The 22,518-nt window shown below is 39.8% G+C and overlaps 1 protein-coding gene across 3 annotated transcripts in view; it reads left to right on the top strand.

The window, feature by feature from the left end:
- Nucleotides 1–22,518, top strand: part of INTS1 (integrator complex subunit 1) — a 2,399,836-nt gene that overhangs the window by 1,236,326 nt on the left and 1,140,992 nt on the right. For all 3 annotated transcript variants that reach the window (XM_044089756.1, XM_044089757.1, XM_044089758.1), the window contains exon 22: nucleotides 3,512–3,661. In XM_044089756.1, the coding sequence (XP_043945691.1) occupies nucleotides 3,512–3,661 (150 nt within the window). The remainder of the gene's footprint in view (nucleotides 1–3,511; nucleotides 3,662–22,518) is intronic.

Below are 22,518 nucleotides of genomic sequence, written 5' to 3' on the forward strand. Positions count from 1 at the left end.
TCGAAGAAATTAGTTTTCGATGCCGTGATATAGACCCATTCTTTCACAAGGCTAGTCTTAAGGTTGAAAGGGTGCCCCCTCTCTTCAAAAAAATGTTGTCAGGTGGGGGATGTATGATGAGAAATGCATCTGTTATACCAATGTGTCCTAGTTATCTGCTGATGAAGGTTTAGTTGCTTTAACTGAGTGTTTGGAGAATTATTCAAAGAGAGGGTAGGATTTTTCATTCCTCGAAGGCCAGACACAGATCCCCAGAAAATAGTGTACAAGAGACATTAGCTGTAGATCTTTGAGGTCTCATAATTTGAGTGAGATGTTTAGACAAATGCATAGGGACCATTATATTCAGTAATGGGCTGTTGAGATATGAGTAAAAGGCAATTAACACAACTATGGGTATACACAAGATGCCTTTGAAAATTAGGTGACCCAGATAAAAGGCTTTCTGAACTACTGTGGAGACATATGATGAAAATATAAGGAATTGTCAAATATAGTGCCTTGATCCCTTGCAGTGTTGTGTGATTGAAGGGCTGTGTTAATCTATATGTTATTTGAAAATGTTTTGTTTACCAAAATGAACTATGCTACATTTTATTCCACATTTAATTTGAGACCAATGATGTCATAGTAACTGTACAAAACAAAGGATGAAGAGGAGGTAAGAAAAGATTGAGAAGAGAGAATTGAAAGACTGTATACAAGAGAAGAATGTCTGTATGGCTCCCAAGTGTGCAACAAAGCCCAGAAGATTTAGGATTTTTGCTTGGAAATGTTTCGGTAGTTATTTTTATACTCCAGGCAGAATTCAGAGAACAGCAAATGCTGTAGATTTGATGGGACATACAGAGGTAATTGAGAACCTGTGAATCGTGTTTCACTGTTGCAGTCATTACACTTGGGTTATCCTGCTGGCAGGCTACTGCAGTCGGCCTGAATTCCAAAGTCCTGGTCCGGCGTCGGCTGCTGTCGCCTCTTCCCTGACGTCAATACACCAGGGGTATATAAGATGCAGCCAGAGGTAATTGAGAACATGTGTTTTGGGAGTGTAACAAGTTGGCATATTTTAAGAACCCACTACAGAGTACTTGTTCAGAAATGTTGGGGGAGTAAATGGTTTTAACTATGGAAATGATTCCTTTGAACTGGGACACAGGATCTGAATTGCCTAGGCATAGTAAGGCCTCACTAAGTTTAATGCTATTGGCTTCCAAAAACAGTTACTAGAAAGTGGACATCAAAATTTAAAACACCACAACTGGGGTACTGAATATTGTAAAGGAGTTAAAAGAACGGGGGTGGGATCTTCAGAAAAGAGAAGGAGAAAATTATGTAGAAATAAATGTAATTTGTGGGAACAATGCATGCAGAATAATGTTCAAGATGAGGAATGAGGTTTAAGGATTGGCAGGAATTTAGCAATTTATGTAATAGAGTTCATTATAATTATTAAAAAGAAAACATCCATACAGCATGAAAACAATGAGAAGTGCCACTATTGTTTTGTTTTCTTTTCTATTAATGTATGTGTGCCTATGTTATTTTAGTTGTAATTTAATGAAGATGTTTAATAAAATTGTGTTATAGATTCCCTTTACACCTCCGTCTGTTCTTCAGTTTCTAGCACATACTTTCTCTGCCATAGGAGTACACCTGCAAGTTACTTTTAACTTGCATCAAGATTTTAACTTTTCCTCTCTAGCAACTCAAGGGATTTCCAAGATCTTTCCTAGAGGTGCCTTCTAGTTAAGACTTTCTCTTTCAAGAATCTTTTCTTCCATGGGATCTCAGTTTTATTCTGGAAAAGATGAAACATTCTCCCTTTGAGCCAGCAGTGACAGCAGCTGTCAAGTATCTACCCTGGAAAACATTTTTTTGAGTTGCAATAACTTCATCCAGGAGGGTTTCTCAATTACAGGCCCTATCTTGCCATCCACCATATTCACCTTTCATTGGGACAAGGTCTCATTGCATACATATTTAGCCTTCATGTGTAAGTTAACCTCAGAGCTGAACCTTAATCAGACAATTAATGTGCCAGTTTTCATTTCAGCGTATTGTAGCAAATGCTAATATATGTTACTCTGGTTAGATATTCCAGGCAGTTAAGATTTTACTTGCATAGGACTGATGGCTATGGCAAGGGTGACCATCTTTTCATTGTATTTGCTTCAAACAGATTAGGCTAGAAAAATCTGTGAAATTACTGGTTCAGTTGGCTGTCTGACTATATTCCATTTTGCTTTCTGTCACATATTAAGGCAATTCCAGGGAAATCAAAAAACTCATTCAGCAAAAATCCATGGCTACATCATTTGCCTTTTTCAGAAGACTGTCAGTAGATGGTTTGTGCTGCTGCGCCTGATCTTCAGTACACTTTTTAAAGGCATGAGGAAATAACACTAGACTATGATTTAGTGGTAAGGCACCAGACTCCAAAGAAAAGATTTGTGAGTTTGATGCCTTTGGGCCCATACTGTTGAGGGGAAGGGTTGGCATAACGGTTAAGGTCTTTACATCACGAATACAAGATGCAGGGTTTGATTCTGATCACTAGTTATTGGGTAGGCTTGTAGTAGTCATCTGACTCATAGCTGAGTACCTATGAACCTGTGAAGACTGTAAGTTAGATGTTATTTCAAGATCTAGATCTTTATTTGGGACCACCATATTCTTTCTTGATTCCACTCAAGATATATCGCTGGGGGCTCTGTCCTATTTGAAGTTGATGGGACTGAATCTTATAAGATATGAAAATTAAGTAACTTTCTGTAATAGTAAATCTTCATGATACATGTTTTTTTTTCATTCAGCCTGCCCTCTCTCCTTCTGTTTAGCAGATCTTTGCTGGCCAGCTTTAATTTGGCCTATTTGGTCATCTGGAGGCCTTGCCAGAAAGTGGGATGCGTCTTTTCATAGACTGCGTAATGTATGCTGGAAATCTTTGCCACTGCTTAGCGTAGTAGGCAAACTAGATCTGGAGAAGTGAGAGAATAGATCTGGAGAAGTGAGAGGAGAAGGAGCATCATGTGAGTTAGGGGAGTAGCTTGAACTGCAGAAAATCCTGTTGAGCACAATTGGTGCTAACTGTGACAACTAGTCCTACTTGGAGTAGATGGATGTAGGTCATGAAGATATTTCATTAGGGTAAGTACTTAACTTTCTTTTTGTTTACTTATGGGTCCATGGTCATGAAAGTACTATTATGTACATGTGCAATGCAGATAGATATTGTTTGTATCTGTATGTTTATCTATATCTTTTGTCTGTCTGTAGCTGTATCCATAATCTTTTCATATCCGTATATATATATATATATATATATATATATATATATATATATATATATATATATAAAATATTTGTGTGTATATGCCTGCATATGTATACATACATGTAAAATATATATGCTTATGTTCACACTGATAGTTTATTGTAAATGTTTAAAACAAAACTTTATTTTAATAGCAGATACCAAATAACTGTCAGTTGATGGGTATTTTTTTTTTAGAGACAGCAAAAGCAGAGACAGCTTCTTGGACGCCTTCAGGACTTGCTTTTGGGTTCTAAAGCAGATGAGCAAACTACATGTGAAGTGCTGGATTATTTCTTGCGCCGTCTCAGTTCTTCTCAGGTTGCTTCTAGAATTCTGGCAATGAAGGTAACACATTAATTTTGTTTCTCACCGTAGTTTTTCCTTTGTCAGCTTATTCACAGGAACCTTATTTCCTCATAAAGAGTGTGTATACTTGTATATACATTCTAAGGCAATATCCATGTTTAGCCACCCTTTTTGACTTCTGACAAGTTTCTAATGTGTTGGAATCAGTGCTTTCCATTGTTGCTGTACATAGAATTCTGGACCATTTGTATGCTTTGTAATAAACAGGTTCTAATGTGTCGATGGGATTTGTCATAGTCAATTCCATTATTTTTGTTTCAGGCAGTATTGTTCAAACTGACTGGCATTTTGCATAATTTCTGTTATTTCCTCCTGGCCAGTTAATGCACCAGAGGTGAGGCAGTTTTTATTGCAGCATTGCACATTGGACATTGCTTGCAGGGCTTATGAGCTTTTATTCTGTTTTGTAGGTCTTCTATGATAAATGTCAGCATTTACTTCTGTAGTATAGTACTGATTATAACTTTCTAATTTTTCTTTCTTTTTACAGTTTTTTTTAACATCTTTATTAAATTGTCACTTAAGACACGGTTATACATACATGAATAGAAAATAAACCATATTAACATTTATTTTCAGTTTACATGCATTATCCATCACATTTTCCTTTATAACAATTGGCATTCAGCCCAGCATTACATAAATTGCTCTATTTTGCCTGCCCTTAAACTTCACTCCTCCTGGAACATCATTATGCTTGTACTGTTCCTACAAATTCCATTTATTTCTGTGTAATTTGCTTCTTCCCTTTTCTGAAGATCCCTCTTCAAGTTATTTTATTTTTCTTGCAGTATTCAGTACTTAAACACTGCTGGTTTAGATTTTGATTTCCATTTTCTAGTAATTACTTTTTTGGTAGCCAACAGAATGAAACGTAATAAGGCCTTACTATGTTTACGCATTTCAGATCCTGTGTCCCAGCTCAAAAGAAAAATGTCCTTAGTCACAGCCATTTGCTCTACCAACATTTCTGGGGTGCATTTTCATCATGGTATTAGAAACCCAAAATACTTGAAGAAATTAAATAGTGAAATTAAAATGCTGTCATGTATATGGTGTAAATAAATGTATAATTGTGTTAACTTCACACCTGCAGGTACGTTATTGTAAATAGTATGCATAGCATGTTTGGGGATGTAACACTTGCTGGATATAATGTAGCCTATTGGTTTAACTTTATACTAATTGCCTCAAAGTACTAAATTTAAGAAATCTAAATCTAAATGAAATTTCTTTCTTACATAGCATAATTGTATATCTAACAAACCTGACTGTATTCTACCTATGTGTGCTATTGAATTAAAGTTGCAAGTTGTATGGAAATGTCTTTGCCAAATGTCTTGGGTCATGGCTTAGCAAGGTCTTTCGTCCATTTCATCTGTGCAGTTAATACATTTAAAATAAAATATAATAAAATAAATGAACCCATAGGCAACTCATCTCATCTTTCAGTGTCGAGGACTGCTCCTTTACAGAAGTAAAAGACTTCCTCCCCCTGACTCCTTGGACTCTAAATCAGATGGAGACCACCTGTCCCATTCCATATATATCTCCATTCTTTTTCTTTCTGATACAGATGATTAGAAGATAATATTTCAGGCTGTGCTGTCTGAGGCATCTGCTTTGTAGAGGCCATATCTGATGAGGAAGTATTTTACATTGGCAAGTTATTTAGAGCTCCTGGGAAATTGTGAAACTGAGGGCCCCACTGCCTTGTCCTTAGTTTTCTAGGAATTTGAGGATGCATTTGAATTGGTTTTCCTATAGCCTTACTCAGCTCTCAACGGACTAGACAGATTCTGCAGGATCAGTAAGCCATGTAAATACAAGACCCATGTAGCTGACCCTGCATTAGTTTTTTTTTTGCATACCTCCTGGGGGACAGTTAGCCTTAAAACACAGTGCATTCTGAAATGATAAGCAGAGTTTTAGGTAGATTTTGACAAAATCTATACATTTCTACATGTTGACCTTCAGTACTGTAAACTGTCTAATCCACTTTTTCAAATTATCAAGTGACTCCCTCAAGCAAATAGATCATATGACATCAGAAATTATCAAGGATAAGATCACTAAGCTTTCACAAACAGCCCTTCATGTTGGGAATGATATTCTAAATTGTGCAGTTAATTTTGATGAAGCCTTTATTTAGCACAGGTGCAGATGCAGGAGAGAGAATAGTAGCAACACACACCTCAGTGAGAGTGTATTCTTTATCAGGTGATATCAACTAATCAGTTATTTGAACACTCTTTTGGATAAGGATTCATTGTATGGTTTCTCTTTGCAAAAAGCCTGTAAAAACCCTGAAAGAGAAAGGCCATACAATCTGTCAGTCTTTTCATCCTGTTAACAAGAGGCACAGAAACAGTGGACTTTTTTATAGAAAACAGTCCAAGGCAGACCATTTCAAACAAAAGATGGTTTCAGAAAGATTTGGATGTGGCAGAGGCAAAGGCAGACAGCCAGGCAGAGAGAATATAGGAAATTACTATAGCTGCATAAGAAACCAACAGGAAATACGAATTGTTCTCTCTAATCCTACCAACCTTTCCATTTCTCTTCCTTTCTTTCCCTTCTGCTTCTCCATATCCTGGATGGACTTTTTTTTCTATTTCAAAGCAGTTTAATTTTAACTAACAACATAAAGACTATTTTTAAACTCTTGACTATCAAATTTTCAGTTTGGCCATCTGTAGATCCATTTGTTCCCAAAAGGCTAGAGCTGTTTGACCCCCTTGTTCCCTGTGGGTGAGAGTCTATTTGAAATTATGTTGCTGTCTCTTGCACTGGGGATTGGGGTTTTTCACTTAAGCCATACATTGTACTTGCATGATTGTAGTGTTGGAAATGTAGATGTACAGAGGTCTGCTGCAAAATACACCCATGCTTCTTTGTGTGAAACACTCCTAAGTCCCTCTTCCCTCATGACTGCACTTTTAGTGTGACCTCCAGTATCCACAAGGGATTCTATCGGTAAGTATTTGCCTGTGAGTGCTGAATCACCCCTCCCCAGAGAGAGCTGAGCAGGCAAAGTCTCATTATTTCGTTCCTGCACAACCCCCTGCTCATCCAGTGCCCAGTCTGCTATTTGAACCAGGTTGCCTGGTCTGTAGTCAGGGCTTTATCCCCATATGCCAGTGGAACTGGATAAGAACAGGCAGGTAGGCTAAGTAGATCATATCAACAAGCTGCAAGACTGAGTTCAATGCCTCTGTTTCCTTTCTAAGACTACCTTCCATCCCTGCAAAGTAGGAAGTATTGACAAACTATGCAGCCAGTTGCATTTCTCCCCACAAGAAGAAGGAAACTGATTTTACTATGGGCATTTTTTAGTCTTGCAGAAAGATGGCCTGTTGAGACTTATACATTTTTCCACACTGAACCATATTTTAAAGGGAACCATGTTCAAGATGTTAACTGATCAAGGGCTGATTCTGCTGCTTTCTCCACTGGCTGTCTTTATGGCCCTAGACCTAAATGAGGCGTACTTGCACATTTCCATCCACTAGAACCACAGACAGTATGCAGAGTTCAGGCCAGATGTGTAGCTTCACTAGTGTGTACCTAACTAAATTTACATGAAGGACTACCTCATCTAGGTGGTCTGCATAGGCTGTTTCAGTGTGAACGGTATCCAGTGTGTTGCCAGCCTGTCATTTTTGTCAGCTTATCCAAAATAAGTTTTTTCACCACACAGAACAAAAATCTTTATGGGAACATTGCTTGATGCAGAAAGAGCAGGCTTCATTGTGCAGTGAGACATTGCCCTGTTACTAAGTAATTTTTTTTAAATTCTCTACAAGGAGACAGCAGTCTCGGTACAAATGTTCTTGAGAGCACTGGGCTACGTGTCATCCTCAGATCTTAGAGTCCGGGAAAGGTTGAATTTGTGGAAGATCCTGGCTGCCACTGATTCAGTCTGAAAGTATTGGAAGCCTGTGGGAGCAGCACGATCACCTAATAAACAAGACACTTAACTTGCTTCTTTCCATCAAAGAATAATTCAAATTGTGGTCCCAGCAAGTGCTAAAGTGTTAAGGAACAACTCTGCAGTCTAAAGAGAGCTTTCAAACCCTGACCCCAAATGCTTTGGAGGCTTATTAAGAGCATCTTATGAGTCAAGGCAACTGAAATTCCTCCATGACTAAAAGACATAGTCTTGTAGAAAAGAAAACCTGATTTCTCACCAAGAGGACTTTAAAAGACACTTGCAGCAAGAATGCTGAATATGGACACCGACATCACCATGATGAAGTGGTATATAAACATGAAAAGTGGGACCTCTTTTTACCATTTATGTAGGTTAATGATGATAGCTTGTGAAACAGCTTCTTGCTCAGGCCTTCATCTTCGTGCATCTTGCATCCCTTCTGAACTCATTACAGCAGTATACTAGCTGAGCAGATCCAAGGCCACCAGCCACAAATGGAGACTGGATACTAAACTCTTCCTGAACCTTTTTATAGTATGGAGGAATAGAAATAGATTTGCATACCTAAACAGAGGTCTACCAGATAAGTAGGTTTTGTACCAGTTAATCATGTAAGGGAGGTTTGAGCTGTAAATGTTTTTCTTTTCATTCCTGGAGGTGGAGGTCTTTTTGCCTTTGTATACTTTCCCCTAATTCCAAAAGTAGAGGAGAAGCTAAGAATGGCAAGATCAAGCGTCATGCTGGCATCCTCCCTATGGCTAAAGCAGCTACTATTCTCCTTGCTAATCCAGATGACCAGACATTTGAGACTCAAACCTGCATGCTGTTGACCTAAGAAGCAAAGTCATTGGAATATAGCATCCTCAAGAGCCTGAATTTAGTAGCATGTATGGTCTTAGCCTAATCCCCTTGAGGGCTAATTTCTCAGAGGAGGTGTTGCACATCTTCCAAAGGCAAAAAGGCCTAACACAGTATTGTACCTCTCAAAGTAGATCATCTCGTCATGGTGGGAATCCAGGGGCATCCTTCCCACTAAAGCCACAAAGACAGATGTTTTGAAGAACTTGGCAGTGTTGTTTGGTATCAGCAATGCCATGTGCATCATTTTAAGTGCATCTATCTTCTTCTTGGTGCATTCTTCAGTGAATCTTTGTCTCAAAGGAATCCTACACTTAAAAAGTTCCTGAAAGAACACATAAACTATAAGGATATGAGGGCTTTTCTGCAAGCTCTTTAGATATTTGCCCACGTTTGGAGATGTGGGCCACTCTACATGTATAGAGATAACACCACAGTCATCTGGTATATAAACAAACGGGGGTACCAGGTCTTACCAACTTTGTAATTTAGCACAGGAGGCATGGAAATTGGCAACACAATTGAACATCACAATCACAGCCACATACATCTCCACTCAGGACAGTGTGCTAGCAGACTGCTTAAGTTTTATTTATTTATTTATTTGTTTTACATTTTTTTACCGGGAAAGTCCGACTGGGCAGTACCCATTTTCAGTGGAGGCCTGGGGAGAAAAGCTCCACATAGTAAAAAAAAAAATACATGCAATAAAAGTTTGTTGACAAGGAAATACAATTATATAATGATACATAAAATAGCTTACCTATCCCATCACATAAAGCTCCACGTAGTAGGAAAATACATGCATTAAAAGTTTGTTGACAAGATAAAAATAAAAAAATTATAAGGATACAAGACAAAATATGAAGATATAATATAATGGCTAGTAGTGAGGTCAAATTGACTGAGTTTTGTTAGGCAAATAGTGATAGAGGTGTAATAACATTTTAGGGCTAGAATAGCACCGTGATGATCAAAATTAGGACAGCTTCAGTTAGAGTGAATTAATACAGTAGGTTTTCTGACCATGAGTGTTTACAGGTAGCTAAAAGAGTATAGGATTCAGTACATATGTAAAGATGGCTAATATGAGTATAGGGCTCAGAGAAATTATTCCATGGAAAGCATTAGAAGTTGATATTTCTGTAGCTAAAGCTTAAAAAATAGGAGGAAGAGAAGTGAATAATCATGGTTAGCCTGGAGTATTACATGAACTGAGATGCGTATCAGTGAGATAATTTTTTGAATTGTGTTGGACTGGTGTTGGCTGTAATGGTGTAAGGTAGCAAATTCCAGGCGTTAGCTACGTGGAATGAGTACAGAGTCTCCAGCATTATTTGCTGTTTTCATAACCTGTAATGCTTTATTCGCAGAGCGAAGTGAACGTTGGCTGGAATATGGATGAAGTATATCCAGGAGAGCAGGAGTTTTGTCAGGGTGATAAGAGTAGTTTGTGGACCATGGTGAGTTGCATGTAAGCAAGTAGTTGAGGTAATTCTAGTCAGGAGAGTTTTCTAAAATTAAGGCAGTGGTTGTTCTGTATGGAAATCCTACAACAAATTTCACTGTTTTGATATAGTTGCTCCCTGGAGGACCCCCATGAGTGGACCTTGAACAGAGGGGTCTTCCACAAGATCACACTTTAGTGTGGTACTCCTCAAATAGATCTCTTGGCTCACTAAGCAACCATCAGCTCCACTAGTACTGCACCAGGGATCCTTGTCTCACAGCCTGGAGGACAGATGCCTTCTCTTTCTAGTGGACAGGGAAGTTCTATGCCTTCCCTCCTCTAACTGTTCTTCCAAAAGTTCTTCTCAAAGCACAAAAGGAAACATCCAAACTCCTTTTACTGACTCCATTTTGGCTGAGGCAACATTAGTTTCCCCTGCTATTTCATCTGGCAAAAGGAAATTATTGGAGGATTCCTCAACAGCCAGACCTGATCACTAAGCAAAAAGGATTGTTGTTCCACCCAAATCTACTTGTACCGCAGCCTAACCCTATGGATGATAGTATTTTAATCCCTCAAAGACATCTGTTCTCTGAGGTGGGATAAGTCCAACAACGGGCTATGAGATCTACTACAAGACAATCTTACACAGCTAAGTAGAAAAGATTTTCTTTCTGGTTCTGTAAACACAGGATTTACTCTTAACACAGGTTCCTATAGTACTGCAGTACCTCTGTGAGCTTTTTCAGTCAGGCTTAGTGTGCTCACCCATAAAAGCTCGTTTGTCTGCTGCCAGTGTCTGCTTCCACTTGTGACTAGGCTGGAGGTCATGCTTTTCCTCGGGGGAATTCTGCATCTAAATCTCCCCAAGGAAACCCATCTCTCCTCCTTGGGATCTTAATTTCTTGCTAGAGAGGTTTAATCTGCCTCCCTTTGAGCCAACTTATTCTGCTTCTCTGAAATTCTGTACTTGGAAAACCATCCTGCTATTTGACCTCACCTTTTCTAGGAGAGTTTCTGAGCTACAAACACTCACAGTGTGAAGGTTAACTCTTCCTTTAGTTTGAGCTCATCTTATCAGTGACATCTTGACAGTTTGTCTTGGAAAACCTTATTTTTTGTGGCTATTATCTGTGTTAGGATGATATCTTAAGCTGCAGACCCCAGCATATAAAGAATGATATAGTGTCGTTCACAAAGCTCAATTGTGCTTTAGAACTTCTCTCTCTTTAATGCCAAATGTGGTATGTGAACTAGCAGTTAACCAGAGTACCAAGCTGACATTTTTTATTCTAACTCAAAAACAGTAGGGAAGGGATGTTAAATTTTCAAAATGCCTAAAGGCAGTTGAGATTTTTACTAGCAAGAGCTATATCATTTGGGTAGTCTGAACATTTGTTTGTTGTATTTATGCTATGCAAACAGAGCAGACCTGTCTCAAAAATAATGTTATTCATTTATTTATTAATTTTTCTACACTTTGTTGATTGGGTTAATCCCACTAGGCCAGCACCCTCTTTTCAGGAGAGACCTGTGGTGGTATTCATACTGACTGTGGAAAATTTGGGCAGGACATCAAGTGACTTCCCTCCTATTTTTGTTAAATGTCATGGTATAATTTATATCCGTTGGTGCTACATCAGCTGGAGCTCCAATTTAATGTCTGATTGAAGGACAGCACACTTAAAAGTTCAGCACTCCCCTTATACTGCACTACAATGTCTGTTAATCGAAGCACCTAGGGTGAAAAGGGAACTCTCACAGCCTTCTGTTCTGCCAACATGATAGTCTGGTGCCCTGCCTGTTGAGCCATTGACATCGATTCTTGTCTACTAGTGTATTGTTTCACATTTTCTTATTAGATCAATGGGAAGCAGCTGGGGTGGCCATTTGGAGCTTACTCTACAGAAGTGACAGCAACTTTCTTTTAAGGTTTAAACAGCTCTTAGTATCTTTGGGGCCAAATGAATTACACTACACGCTTCACTATACAAGACCATCCTCCAGTCAAGAAGCAGGGTAGGATTTGTCTTAAGACATCTGTAGAGTTTGTTGTCATCTCTACCCCTCTGTTGGGCTGTTACAGTTTTACTACCCTTCTGCATTAGGCGTCAAGAAATTAGCCTGGCTGCCACTGACACAGTCTGAAAGTACTGGAAACATAATAACCATAGTCAAGTTTGTCATAGAATGAAAAGGGACAAATGTGGTAACCAGGAAAGCAGCTTAATATAGCTGGATGACCCATTGATGTAGATCACAATAATTGTAAAGTCATACTGAAGTAATGATTACATGATGTTGAGATGTTTAAGGAGTGTAAATGTGAACATTTAAGTTCACTTTTCTTGCTGTATAGAGTGTGTTTTTGTCATACGGAATATCTGTGTTTATTAGTATGGAACAGACAAACACCGGCCAGGTTAAGAGAATTACCATTGAATTTATCTTTTGGAAAGGATGAGATGGATTATACAACTTTTTGTAAGCAAGGAGACTGTGCTTGTTCCATGGAAGTGGATGATGAATGTGAGGAATGAGATAATCATAATAGAAAAGAGAATTGTGTGTTTTATGCAGCGTGGTTGGTGCAAGATATTTTGAAAAGATGGAATAGTTTTATGAGTGTAATTGTACCCGTTGATATACAGCTATAACTGTGATGAGAGAAAATATATAATGGCTGTGGTAAATATGGATGTAAAGTCTTCTGTATGTATGCTAGTAATGTACAGATGGATTGCATATCATCTCTGATGGGGCATAATTGGAATATTTGCTTATTCATTTAATGGGCATAAAAAAAAGCAATACGAGTGTACGCTATAGATATTGCCATTTCCATCGGGGAAAATTAACATAAAAGAGTAATGTATTTATTTATGTGTTAACTGTCATAACTTTCCATTACAGTCCAACATCCAACCCCACCATCTTTAGAGACTATTCCAGGGCAAGTCTCATTGTCTTCAATGAGGACTTGAGACAATTTCACAGTCAGCAGCCCTCGGTGACTTTATAGCACATAGTGCCACATTGTACCTAAAGTCTGTGCTCCCATCACAACTCTTGTATAGGCTTGTGTCCTTATTCATCTCAAATACAATGCAAAGTTTATAAACAAACCCCAGTGGTGGAACTCTGCTGTAAAAAGATTCTCTTAGCCCTAAAGAATAGGAAAAAAGATCACTGATTTAAAATAAAACTTGAAAGGGCTAACAGAGAACTCAGGAGCAAGGGCAAATCCAGTAGAACTAAAACTTACTGTGTCAGCAAAGGATAAGTACAAGACATCAGTTATGCAGCATTGCACCAAAGTTATCTCTAATGGCACCACTCACATTGAGGATGGAGTTATCTTTTCAGATAAATTCAGTTCCATTGTTTCCACCGTGTCACTTTGAGTTCCCAGTACAACATGTACACTCCATGCTTCTTCAGTAACTACCTCTGAACAGATATCAGATGTGATCTGTAGGGTTTAGGCAACATAGCAGCCTGTTTTTTGGCTAGTAGTTAGTCTCTCCTATCAGACCTCCACCTTAAACTTTTCAACCATGACATCCAGTAGATACTTGCCAGAAGCCTAGAAAACTGCTGCAATGCTTTCCCTGCACAATAGAGAGGCCCCAACATGAGCAGTGGCAGATGTTCATCGTGTTACACTGCTGTAGTCATTACACTTGCTTTATCCTGCTGTCAGGAGGTTCCCCAGTCGGCCTGAGTTCCAAAGTCTTGGTCCGGCGTCGATTGCTGTCGCCTCCTCCCTGACTTCAGTGCGACAGGGGTATATAAGATGCAGCCGACACCATTTTCTTCCGTCATTCTTGCCCGCGCGATGCCCAAAGCAAAAGCAGTTTGCAAGTGGCGGTTGGCCGACTCCTGAGATTTTCATTCCGAATCCAGAACCGTTGGGGAAACTTTTTCTTGCCTCAGACCTATGTCATTAAAAGTTAATAACTGTATTTCTTGTGGGAAGCAAATACCTCATAAGGATTTCCACTCCCACTCCTATTGTATTCCATGCCTAGGCCCAGACCACGACGTCACTGGTTGTCGGTTTTGTGCTAGGTTTAACAAGCGCACTATTAAACGTCGGTTTGATTTTGCCCAACATTATTTTGGCAGAAAATTCAGTTACACCATGCCGTCGGAACTTCCGATGACCGGAATACATAAAAAGCGCAGAGACAAGGACAGGCATCCGAGGCCCAAAACTGACGACGAGGCCTCTTCTAGGCTGGTCGCCGGTCCTCCGGTTTTCAGCGAGGTGCCTACGCAGCCCCTGACTACCGCTTCCACAGAATCACAGACCACCTCCAACTCCCACGTGGAGCAGGCTGGGCCTTCTGAAGCTCTAGGTTTTCAGCCCACCGAAACTAACCCTTCAGAGGGAACCGAAGTAGCTGAGCAATCCACTGCTTCAGAGGGTGTTTTCAGACCTACCCAGTTAACCATTAAACCCTCTGCTAAGTCTAAGGCCCCCTTAAAAACAAAGAAACAGATGCAGCATTCTCCAGGACAGGCTTCCATGCCTAAGAAACAAATGCTCAAAACGGCCGAAGACCTAATCACCCTGATCAGGGGTCCCACCCCCCTCCTGATAAAAGGCCCAGACAGGATGCAGACTATGAATCCTCCGACCAGGTGTCCATTTCTTCAGATTCATCCTCAGACCTAGGATATTCTTTATCCCCTTATGAGGACTCTGATGCTGAGGAATCAATTCCATCAGCCTCTCCGCCTGAGGACTACTCCTTTGGGGAGACTTTACATACCGTGAGGGAGCATTTCCATTGGGAAGGCCAGGATTACTCAGAATCCAAGAAAAGGCTCAGAGACTTCCTTTTACTGCCTGAACACAGACCCCTTGCTATTCCGCCAGTGTTAGATATTGTGGATGATGTGTACACTGAATCCAGCTTAAACACTGACTCCTTACCTCCAGACCCAGTTAAACCTGATAGATATTACAGAATCCCTGGCTCTCACAAATTTCTGTATAAAAGCCCTGTTGCTGACCCTGAAACTATTTCTCAGGGACCCAAAGGGATTAAGGCCTCATCAGCAAAAAACCCAGTTCCCTCTGACAGAGATTCCAGAGCATTAGACAGATGGAGAAAGAAAGTATGTACGTCTGCAACTTTAGCAATGAGAGCCTTAAATTGCCAGTTTCACATGGTAAAATGTCAGCAATTTTTGATGTCTCAGTTGAAACAAAAGATGATTCCAGATTCAGATCCTTCTAGTTTTAAAGAAATGCAGGATTTATTGCATGCAGCTGAACAAGTGGGAAAACATACTTTGCGATGTGGATTTGATTCCTAAGAGGCGTCCTGTAGAGCAGCAGTTACAGGCTCTGTCATTAGAAGGCATGCTTGGTTAAAAGAACATAAGTTACCGGATCATGTTAAGGCAAAATTATTAGATGCACCTTTGCAGCGGGATGTTTTGTTTGGAGTTAAGGCAGAGGAGGTATTAAATAAGATGGAGGATAAGGCAAAATCTATGCAAATGGTGAAGGATTTCTTACAGGTTCAGCCTCCTCGTTTTAGCAGAAATTGGCCAACAAAGAATTGGTCCTTTCCAGTCACAGACAGACCTCAAAGGGGCAGATACAGACGTCCAAGAGGTAGAGGTCAAGCGCAAGGCCATTACAGGCCTCGACAATGGGGTACATCAGGCCAGAAAGAAGGGGAAGACAGGCCACAACCTTATAAAAAGCAGCCTCAATGACTTCCCACTACAGCTGCCAACCAGCTCTCTCTTGGCAGCCCCCTTAGGAGGAAAACTGGCACTTTTCTATCACAATTGGCATTGCATCACCAAAGACAAATGGGTTCTCAACATTGTATCTCAAGGTTACAGGTTCCACTTTCACACTCTGCCAAGGTTAAAAGGAATGCCAATTCTGTCACCAAATCAATGGGCAGAGGCTCAAAAACAAATTACAGCACTCATGGTCATGAGAGCTATTCAAAAGGTACCACCACAGGAGCAAGGACAAGGATTTTACTCAAGACTTTTTCTGGTTCCCAGAAAGGACAAAGCCTGGAGACCCATTCTGGATCTTTCTTCTCTAAACACTTACCTGGATGTTCCGAAATTCAAGTTTTTGACACTACAGCAGCCTCTTCCCATGCTGGGCAAGAAAGCTTGGCTTGTGACTTTGGAACTCAAGGAGGCATACCTGCATGTCCCTATCAGACAAAACTGCAGAAGATACCTCAGATTTCTAGCTGGTTCAATGCACTATCAATTCTCTGCACTGCCCTTTGGCTTATCTACTGCGCCCAGGGTCTTCACAAAGTGCCTGGCACCAGTAATTGCATTTTGCAGGCAAAAAGGAATTCAGATTTATCCATACCTGGACGACTGCCTGATTCAAGCAGAGAGCAAGGACATTCTTATAAAGCATCTGGCGTTCATAAAAAAGTTAAGTTGCCTGGGGTACACAGTAAACGAAAAGAAATCAAAACTAGTGCCCTCACAACAGATAATATTCCTGGGTGCCAGCTTGAACACAGTGGCCCAGATGGCTTATCTCACGCCAGACAAGCAAGGACAACTGACTCAATACTTTCAGTTGATGGCAACAAAGACCCAACTCCCTGCAAGAAAAATTCTGCAGGCCTTGGGCTACATGGCATCTTGCATACTACTAATTCCATATGCCAGACTGCATATGAGGAAGCTACAATGGTACCGAAAGAGTGTATGGTCTCAACACTGTCAAAGTTTGGAAACAGTTATGCCACTAATTCCTTGCCTTCAACAGGAGTTTTGATGGTGGGCTCAAGCTTGTCACCTCAACAAGGGACAGCCTTTTACTCAACCCGCAGCCAGGCAAACACTGACAGCAGATGCATCGGATTACGCCTGGGGTGCACACATGGCAGGAAAATGTATTCAGGGTGAGTGGCCCACAGAGCAAAGGCATCTTCACATCAATCAAAAAGAGATGCAAGCTGTACAAAATGCACTTATAGCTTTCAAGGACCTGCTACATCCAGGACAACTACTACTAAAGACAGACAACACCACAGTTACGTGGTACATAAACAAGCAAGGGGGCACACACTCCTACCACCTCTGCAGACAAGCCATGACCTTGTGGAACACAGCTCTAAACTACCAAGTTCATCTTCAAGCACAATTTCTGCCAGGAGGGAAAAACACACTGGCAGACGACCTAAGCAGAAACATCATGGATCCTCATGAATGGGAATTGAATCCACAAATATTCAGAATGATAACACAAAAATGGTGGAGCCGGGACATAGATCTGTTTGCATCCCCAATGAACTGCCAGCTACAGAAATTCTGCACAAGGAGTTACCATCCACAAGCATGGAAAGTGGATGCCCTCTCATTCAGCAAGTATACGCTTTCCCTCCTTTATCTGTCCTTCCAAAGGTACTCATAAAAGTCAGGCAAGAAGAGCCAAAGATGATCCTGATTGCACCAGACTGGCCACGCCAGCACTGGTACCCAATCTTGAAGAACTTAGCACAAGAACCACCCTGGATTTTGCCTCAAATCCCACATTTGCTGACACAGCACAACAATCATATACTTCACAGCCAGCTAAAGACCTTAAACCTAGCTGCATGGAAAATTCCTTAGTCAAGCAAGCAATGCCTCTCTCCAAAGCTGTTATGTATGTCATTCTGGAGGCCAGAAGACCTAGCACCAGGAAAGCCTACTCGGATAAATGGAAGAGATTCTGTGCCTGGAACCAGGTGCACAGCCTTGACCCTCTTGTCCCAAACATTCCTCAGATACTTCAATATTTAACTGAGATGCTGGACAAGGGCCTCTCCTTCTCATCCATCAAGATCCACGCCTCAGCCATTTCTGCTCATTACAACACAGATCCACCAATTTTTTCTAATCCTTTGCTCAAACAGTACCTCAGAGGGGCTAAAAACATAAGACCGCCCCGTAGAGCACCTACCCCAACTTGGGACCTCAACTTTGTTTTGGAAAAATTAACTTTACCTCCTTTTGACCCAGCTAACAGCAGAATTAAAATACATCTCTTGGAAAACTGCTCTGCTACATAACATCAGCACGAAGAGTTTCAGAATTACAGGCACTAATGGCAGTGGAACCTTTCCTCATTTTCCACCAGGACAGGGTGTCTTTAAGAACTAACCCTACATTTATGCCAAAGGTGGTATCAAGTGTGGCTCTAAACCAAACTATTAATTTGCCAACTTTCTATCCGAAACCACAGAACAAAGGGGAGAGACTACTACATACTTTGGACATTCACAGGCAGTTACGCTTCTACTTGGACAAAACCAAAGCTTTCAGAAAAACTGAGCAATTATTGGTAGCAAATGCTGCAGGAGCACAGGGAAAAGCCATTTCAAAACAAACTATCTCAAAATGGATAGGACATTGTATATGTTTCTGCTATACTCACCATGGGAAACCTGTACCTAGCAGCATTAGATCTCACTCCACCAGGGCAACAGCCACTTCAACTGCCTACCTCAGAGGAGTACCTACCAAGGAGATTTTGGAAGCAGCAACATGGAGTTCTGTGCATACCTTCACCAAGCATTACCATTTGCCTTTATACTCCAAATCCAGAACTGGCTTTGCCACTGCTGTGCTGCAGGGCCTTATAGCCACCCCTAATGCCTTATAGAACCAGCCTCCCTACTACCTCAGCTTTGGGATTCTACCCAAGTGTAATGACTGCAGCAGTGTAACACGATGAACATAGTACAGTTTTGTACCTACCATAAATGTAGATGTTCGAGTGTAAACACTGCTGCAGTCCAGGTTACCCTCCCTCCTTCCCCTCTTACTTGCTGGTACATCCCTATGCCTTCTACCCTTTACTACCTATGGGGAGTATTTGCTGGTAACTGAAAGTTGTTGTTTGCTTTTCTTATGTATGTTTTATTAGCAATTTGAATTGCCTACCTATTTGGGGGCACCTGACATCTGGGGCAAGAAAAACTGAAGAAAATGGCATCAGCTGCATCTTATATACCCCTGTCGCACTGACGCCAGGGAGGAGGCGACAGCAACTGATGCCGCACCAAGACTTTGGAACTCAGGACGACTGGGGAACCGCCTGACGGCAGGATAACCTAAGTGTAATGACTGCAGCAGTGTTTACACTCAAACATCTACATTTATGGTAGGTACAAAACTGTATTTACAGACCTATCAGACTCACCAGCATAGTTTGCAAGGTTAATCATTGTGGACCATGTGGTGTCTACAATTCCAGATGCAAACCAATTTGGATTTCTGAAAGGTAGGTCATGCCTGCCGAATGTAGGTGATTTCTTTTAAAAATAGTTACTAAAAGACTGGGTGGAGGGTTAACTATGCATGCAGCTTAAGCAAAGCAAACACCTCAGCAGGGTAAAGTGCCTTGGTAAAACGAAAAAGCAGAGCAGTAGAGCAATTCCAAGGCACACCAATAGCCAATAATCCAAAGCTTCCAAATGAAAAAAGACCTTTATTGCAGCAGAACTTCTCCACACAGTAAGCGCTTTCACGTTGTATAAACGCTTCTTCAGACTTCAATAAAATGCATTGAAATTCTAGCCTTTATATACTCTGCTTACCAAAGACTTAACCAATTAATCAATTAAACAATGTTTTGCATTCTTAAAGTGCAAGTGCTCACTACAAACAAATACATAAAAAATGCATAAAAAGTACATCAGAAAAATACTTAAAAGATGCTTAAAAACTAAGAAGACATCATAGGTGTCACATGCATTTAAAAATTATACTAAATATTCCATGTAACACATTTAATCATTTAATGCTTAAAAGCCTTGGCTACTAAAAATGGTTTTAAAGTAAATTTTTCATTTAATCCATATTTATGTGCCTGTAATCTGAGGATCCATCTGTTCTCAACTTCCTCAGTACGATTTTTTATATTCCCTAACCTACTAGTGCTTTTTACTAATTCTAAAACTTTAAATCTAAAATGATGTAAAGACCCTTTCTCCATAATATGTCTTGCTAAAGCATTGGTAGTATCTTCTTTACTGACCGCATATATATGCTCCCTTATACGCTCCTAATGAGTGCGATTTGTTTTTCCTACATAATATTTCTGACAGAATTGACACTGTGCTAAGTAGACAAGATTTTTAGATCTACAATCAGCATAGCTCCTAAAAGTATAAATTCTTCCAGTGTGTGGGTGGGTGAAGGCATTATCCTCTGCTATGAATCTGCACTGATTGCAGGTCCTGCAGGGAAATGTTCCTACTCTCTGTGACCTTAGATGTCCTATGTCTGTTTTTTCATAGCATAGAAGTCTCTTTAGAGATTTCATGTTCCTATATGCTATATTGGGTGTCTCTTCCACTAAAGTCTTGATTCTATCGTCCATCACTAAAATTTTCCAGTTATTTTCTATAATCCTTCTGATCTGGCCATTTCTGTTAGTATATGGTATAATAAGCCTATTTTTCACGGCAGATGACTTTTTCATGTCCATAATATTAACTTCTGTCTTGTTATAGTAGAATGGTTTACCCCTATCTGATCTCAATTTATCACTTGTAGCTATGGTGTCATGTACCACTTTCTTGTTATATCCTCTGGATGTAAAATCTCTTTCTAAGATATCTTTCTGATTTATAAAAGCTGACTCATTGGTAGTTAGCTTGGATGCCCTGAGTGTTTGATTCTTAACTATATTCGAATAGATATGTTTAGGGTGCATACTACTACGATGAAGGAAATTATTCCTCCAACAAGTTTTCCTGAACATTTCAGTATTGATACCATTTGGTCCCTTCGTCAACTGTACATCAAGAAATTGTATTACTTCACATGAGTGAGTACTTTGAAACTCTAAAAAATCATTCTACTATAACAAGACAGAAGCTAATATTATGGACATGAAAAAGTCATCTGCCGTGAAAAATAGGCTTATTATACCATATACTAACAGAAATGGCCAGATCAGAAGGATTATAGAAAATAACTGGAAAATTTTAGTGATGGACGATAGAATCAAGACTTGAGTGGAAGAGACACCCAATATAGCATATAGGAACATGAAATCTCTAAAGAGACTTCTATGCTATGAAAAAACAGACATAGGACATCTAAGGTCACAGAGAGTAGGAACATTTCCCTGCAGGACCTGCAATCAGTGCAGATTCATACCAGAGGATAATGCCTTCACCCACCTACACACTGGAAGAATTTATACTTTTAGGAGCTATGCTGATTGTAGATCTAAAAATCTTGTCTACTTAGCACAGTGTCAATTCTGTCAGAAATATTATGTAGGAAAAACAAATCGCACCTTGCGTGAGCGTATAAGGGAGCATATATATGCGGTCAGTAAAGAAGATACTACCAATGCTTTAGCAAGACATATTATGGAGAAAGGGTCTTTACATCATTTTAGATTTAAAGTTTTAGAATTAATAAAAAGCACTAGTAGGTTAGGGAATATAAAAAAATCGTACTGAGGAAGTTGAGAACAGATGGATCCTCAGATTACAGGCACATAAATATGGATTAAATAAAAAATTACTTTAAAACCATTTTTAGTAGCCAAGGCTTTTAAGCATTAAATGATTAAATGTGTTACATGGAATATTTAGTATAATTTTTAAATGCATGACACCTATGATGTCTTCTTAGTTTTTAAGCATCTTTTAAGTATTTTTCTGATGTACTTTTTATGCATTTTTTATGTATTTGTTTGTAGTGAGCACTTGCACTTTAAGAATTCAAAACATTGTTTAATTGATTAATTGGTTAAGTCTTTGGTAACCATAGTATATAAAGGCTAGAATTTCAATGCATTTTATTGAAGTCTGAAGAAGAGTTTATACAACGTGAAAGCGCTTACTGTGTGGAGAAGTTCTGCTGCAATAAAGGTCTTTTTTCATTTGGAAGCTTTGGATTATTGGCTATTGGTATGCATGCAGCTTACCTGAATTTAGCTAAAGGTTTTTGACACTGCGCCTTTCTCTGGTGTCATAGGCAAAACCTGTCACTGTCAGTGTAAAATCTTGCGTATCTCATTGGATTTCCAGCTGGCTCACTGATAGATATCTCACAGAATTAATGGCACACTATTCTGTAAGAGACTTGTTTATTAGTAGTTTATGACAAGGGTCTCTTTTGCATTTATCTCTGTTTGACTTCTACTTCTCTAATGCCAAATCTGACAGTAAAGGCATGTGGTTGACCAAAATTTCAAATGACTGCAAGCTTGGAGTTATCAAGTCCCTTGAAAACACATAGAGCCTTTTAGAGGACCTAACTTGGACAAGATCATGGTGTCAGGATCACAATGCAATGTAAAGCTGAAGTAAAAAAAGTAGCATCATATAGTATGGGAAACGGGTAATATCATACATCTCCCATATCAGTGACATCTCTCCTAAAATATACACAGTTTTTAGAAACCTAGGCACCGTAATGTATAATAAACTCTCCTTTGACCACTGCATGTCCTTTCTCAGTAGGAAAGTTTTATACCCAACCAAACTGATTACCAACAGCATCTCCTCTAGGTCCTAAGAGATTGTCATTCTCTTCCAATAATCCCTCATCAGGCAAATGCAGAATACAATT

The sequence above is a fragment of the Protopterus annectens genome, chromosome 12.part0 (genome assembly GCF_019279795.1).
Source record: "Protopterus annectens isolate FY-2018-M chromosome 12.part0, PAN1.0, whole genome shotgun sequence".
Lineage (NCBI taxonomy): Eukaryota > Metazoa > Chordata > Ceratodontiformes > Protopteridae > Protopterus > Protopterus annectens.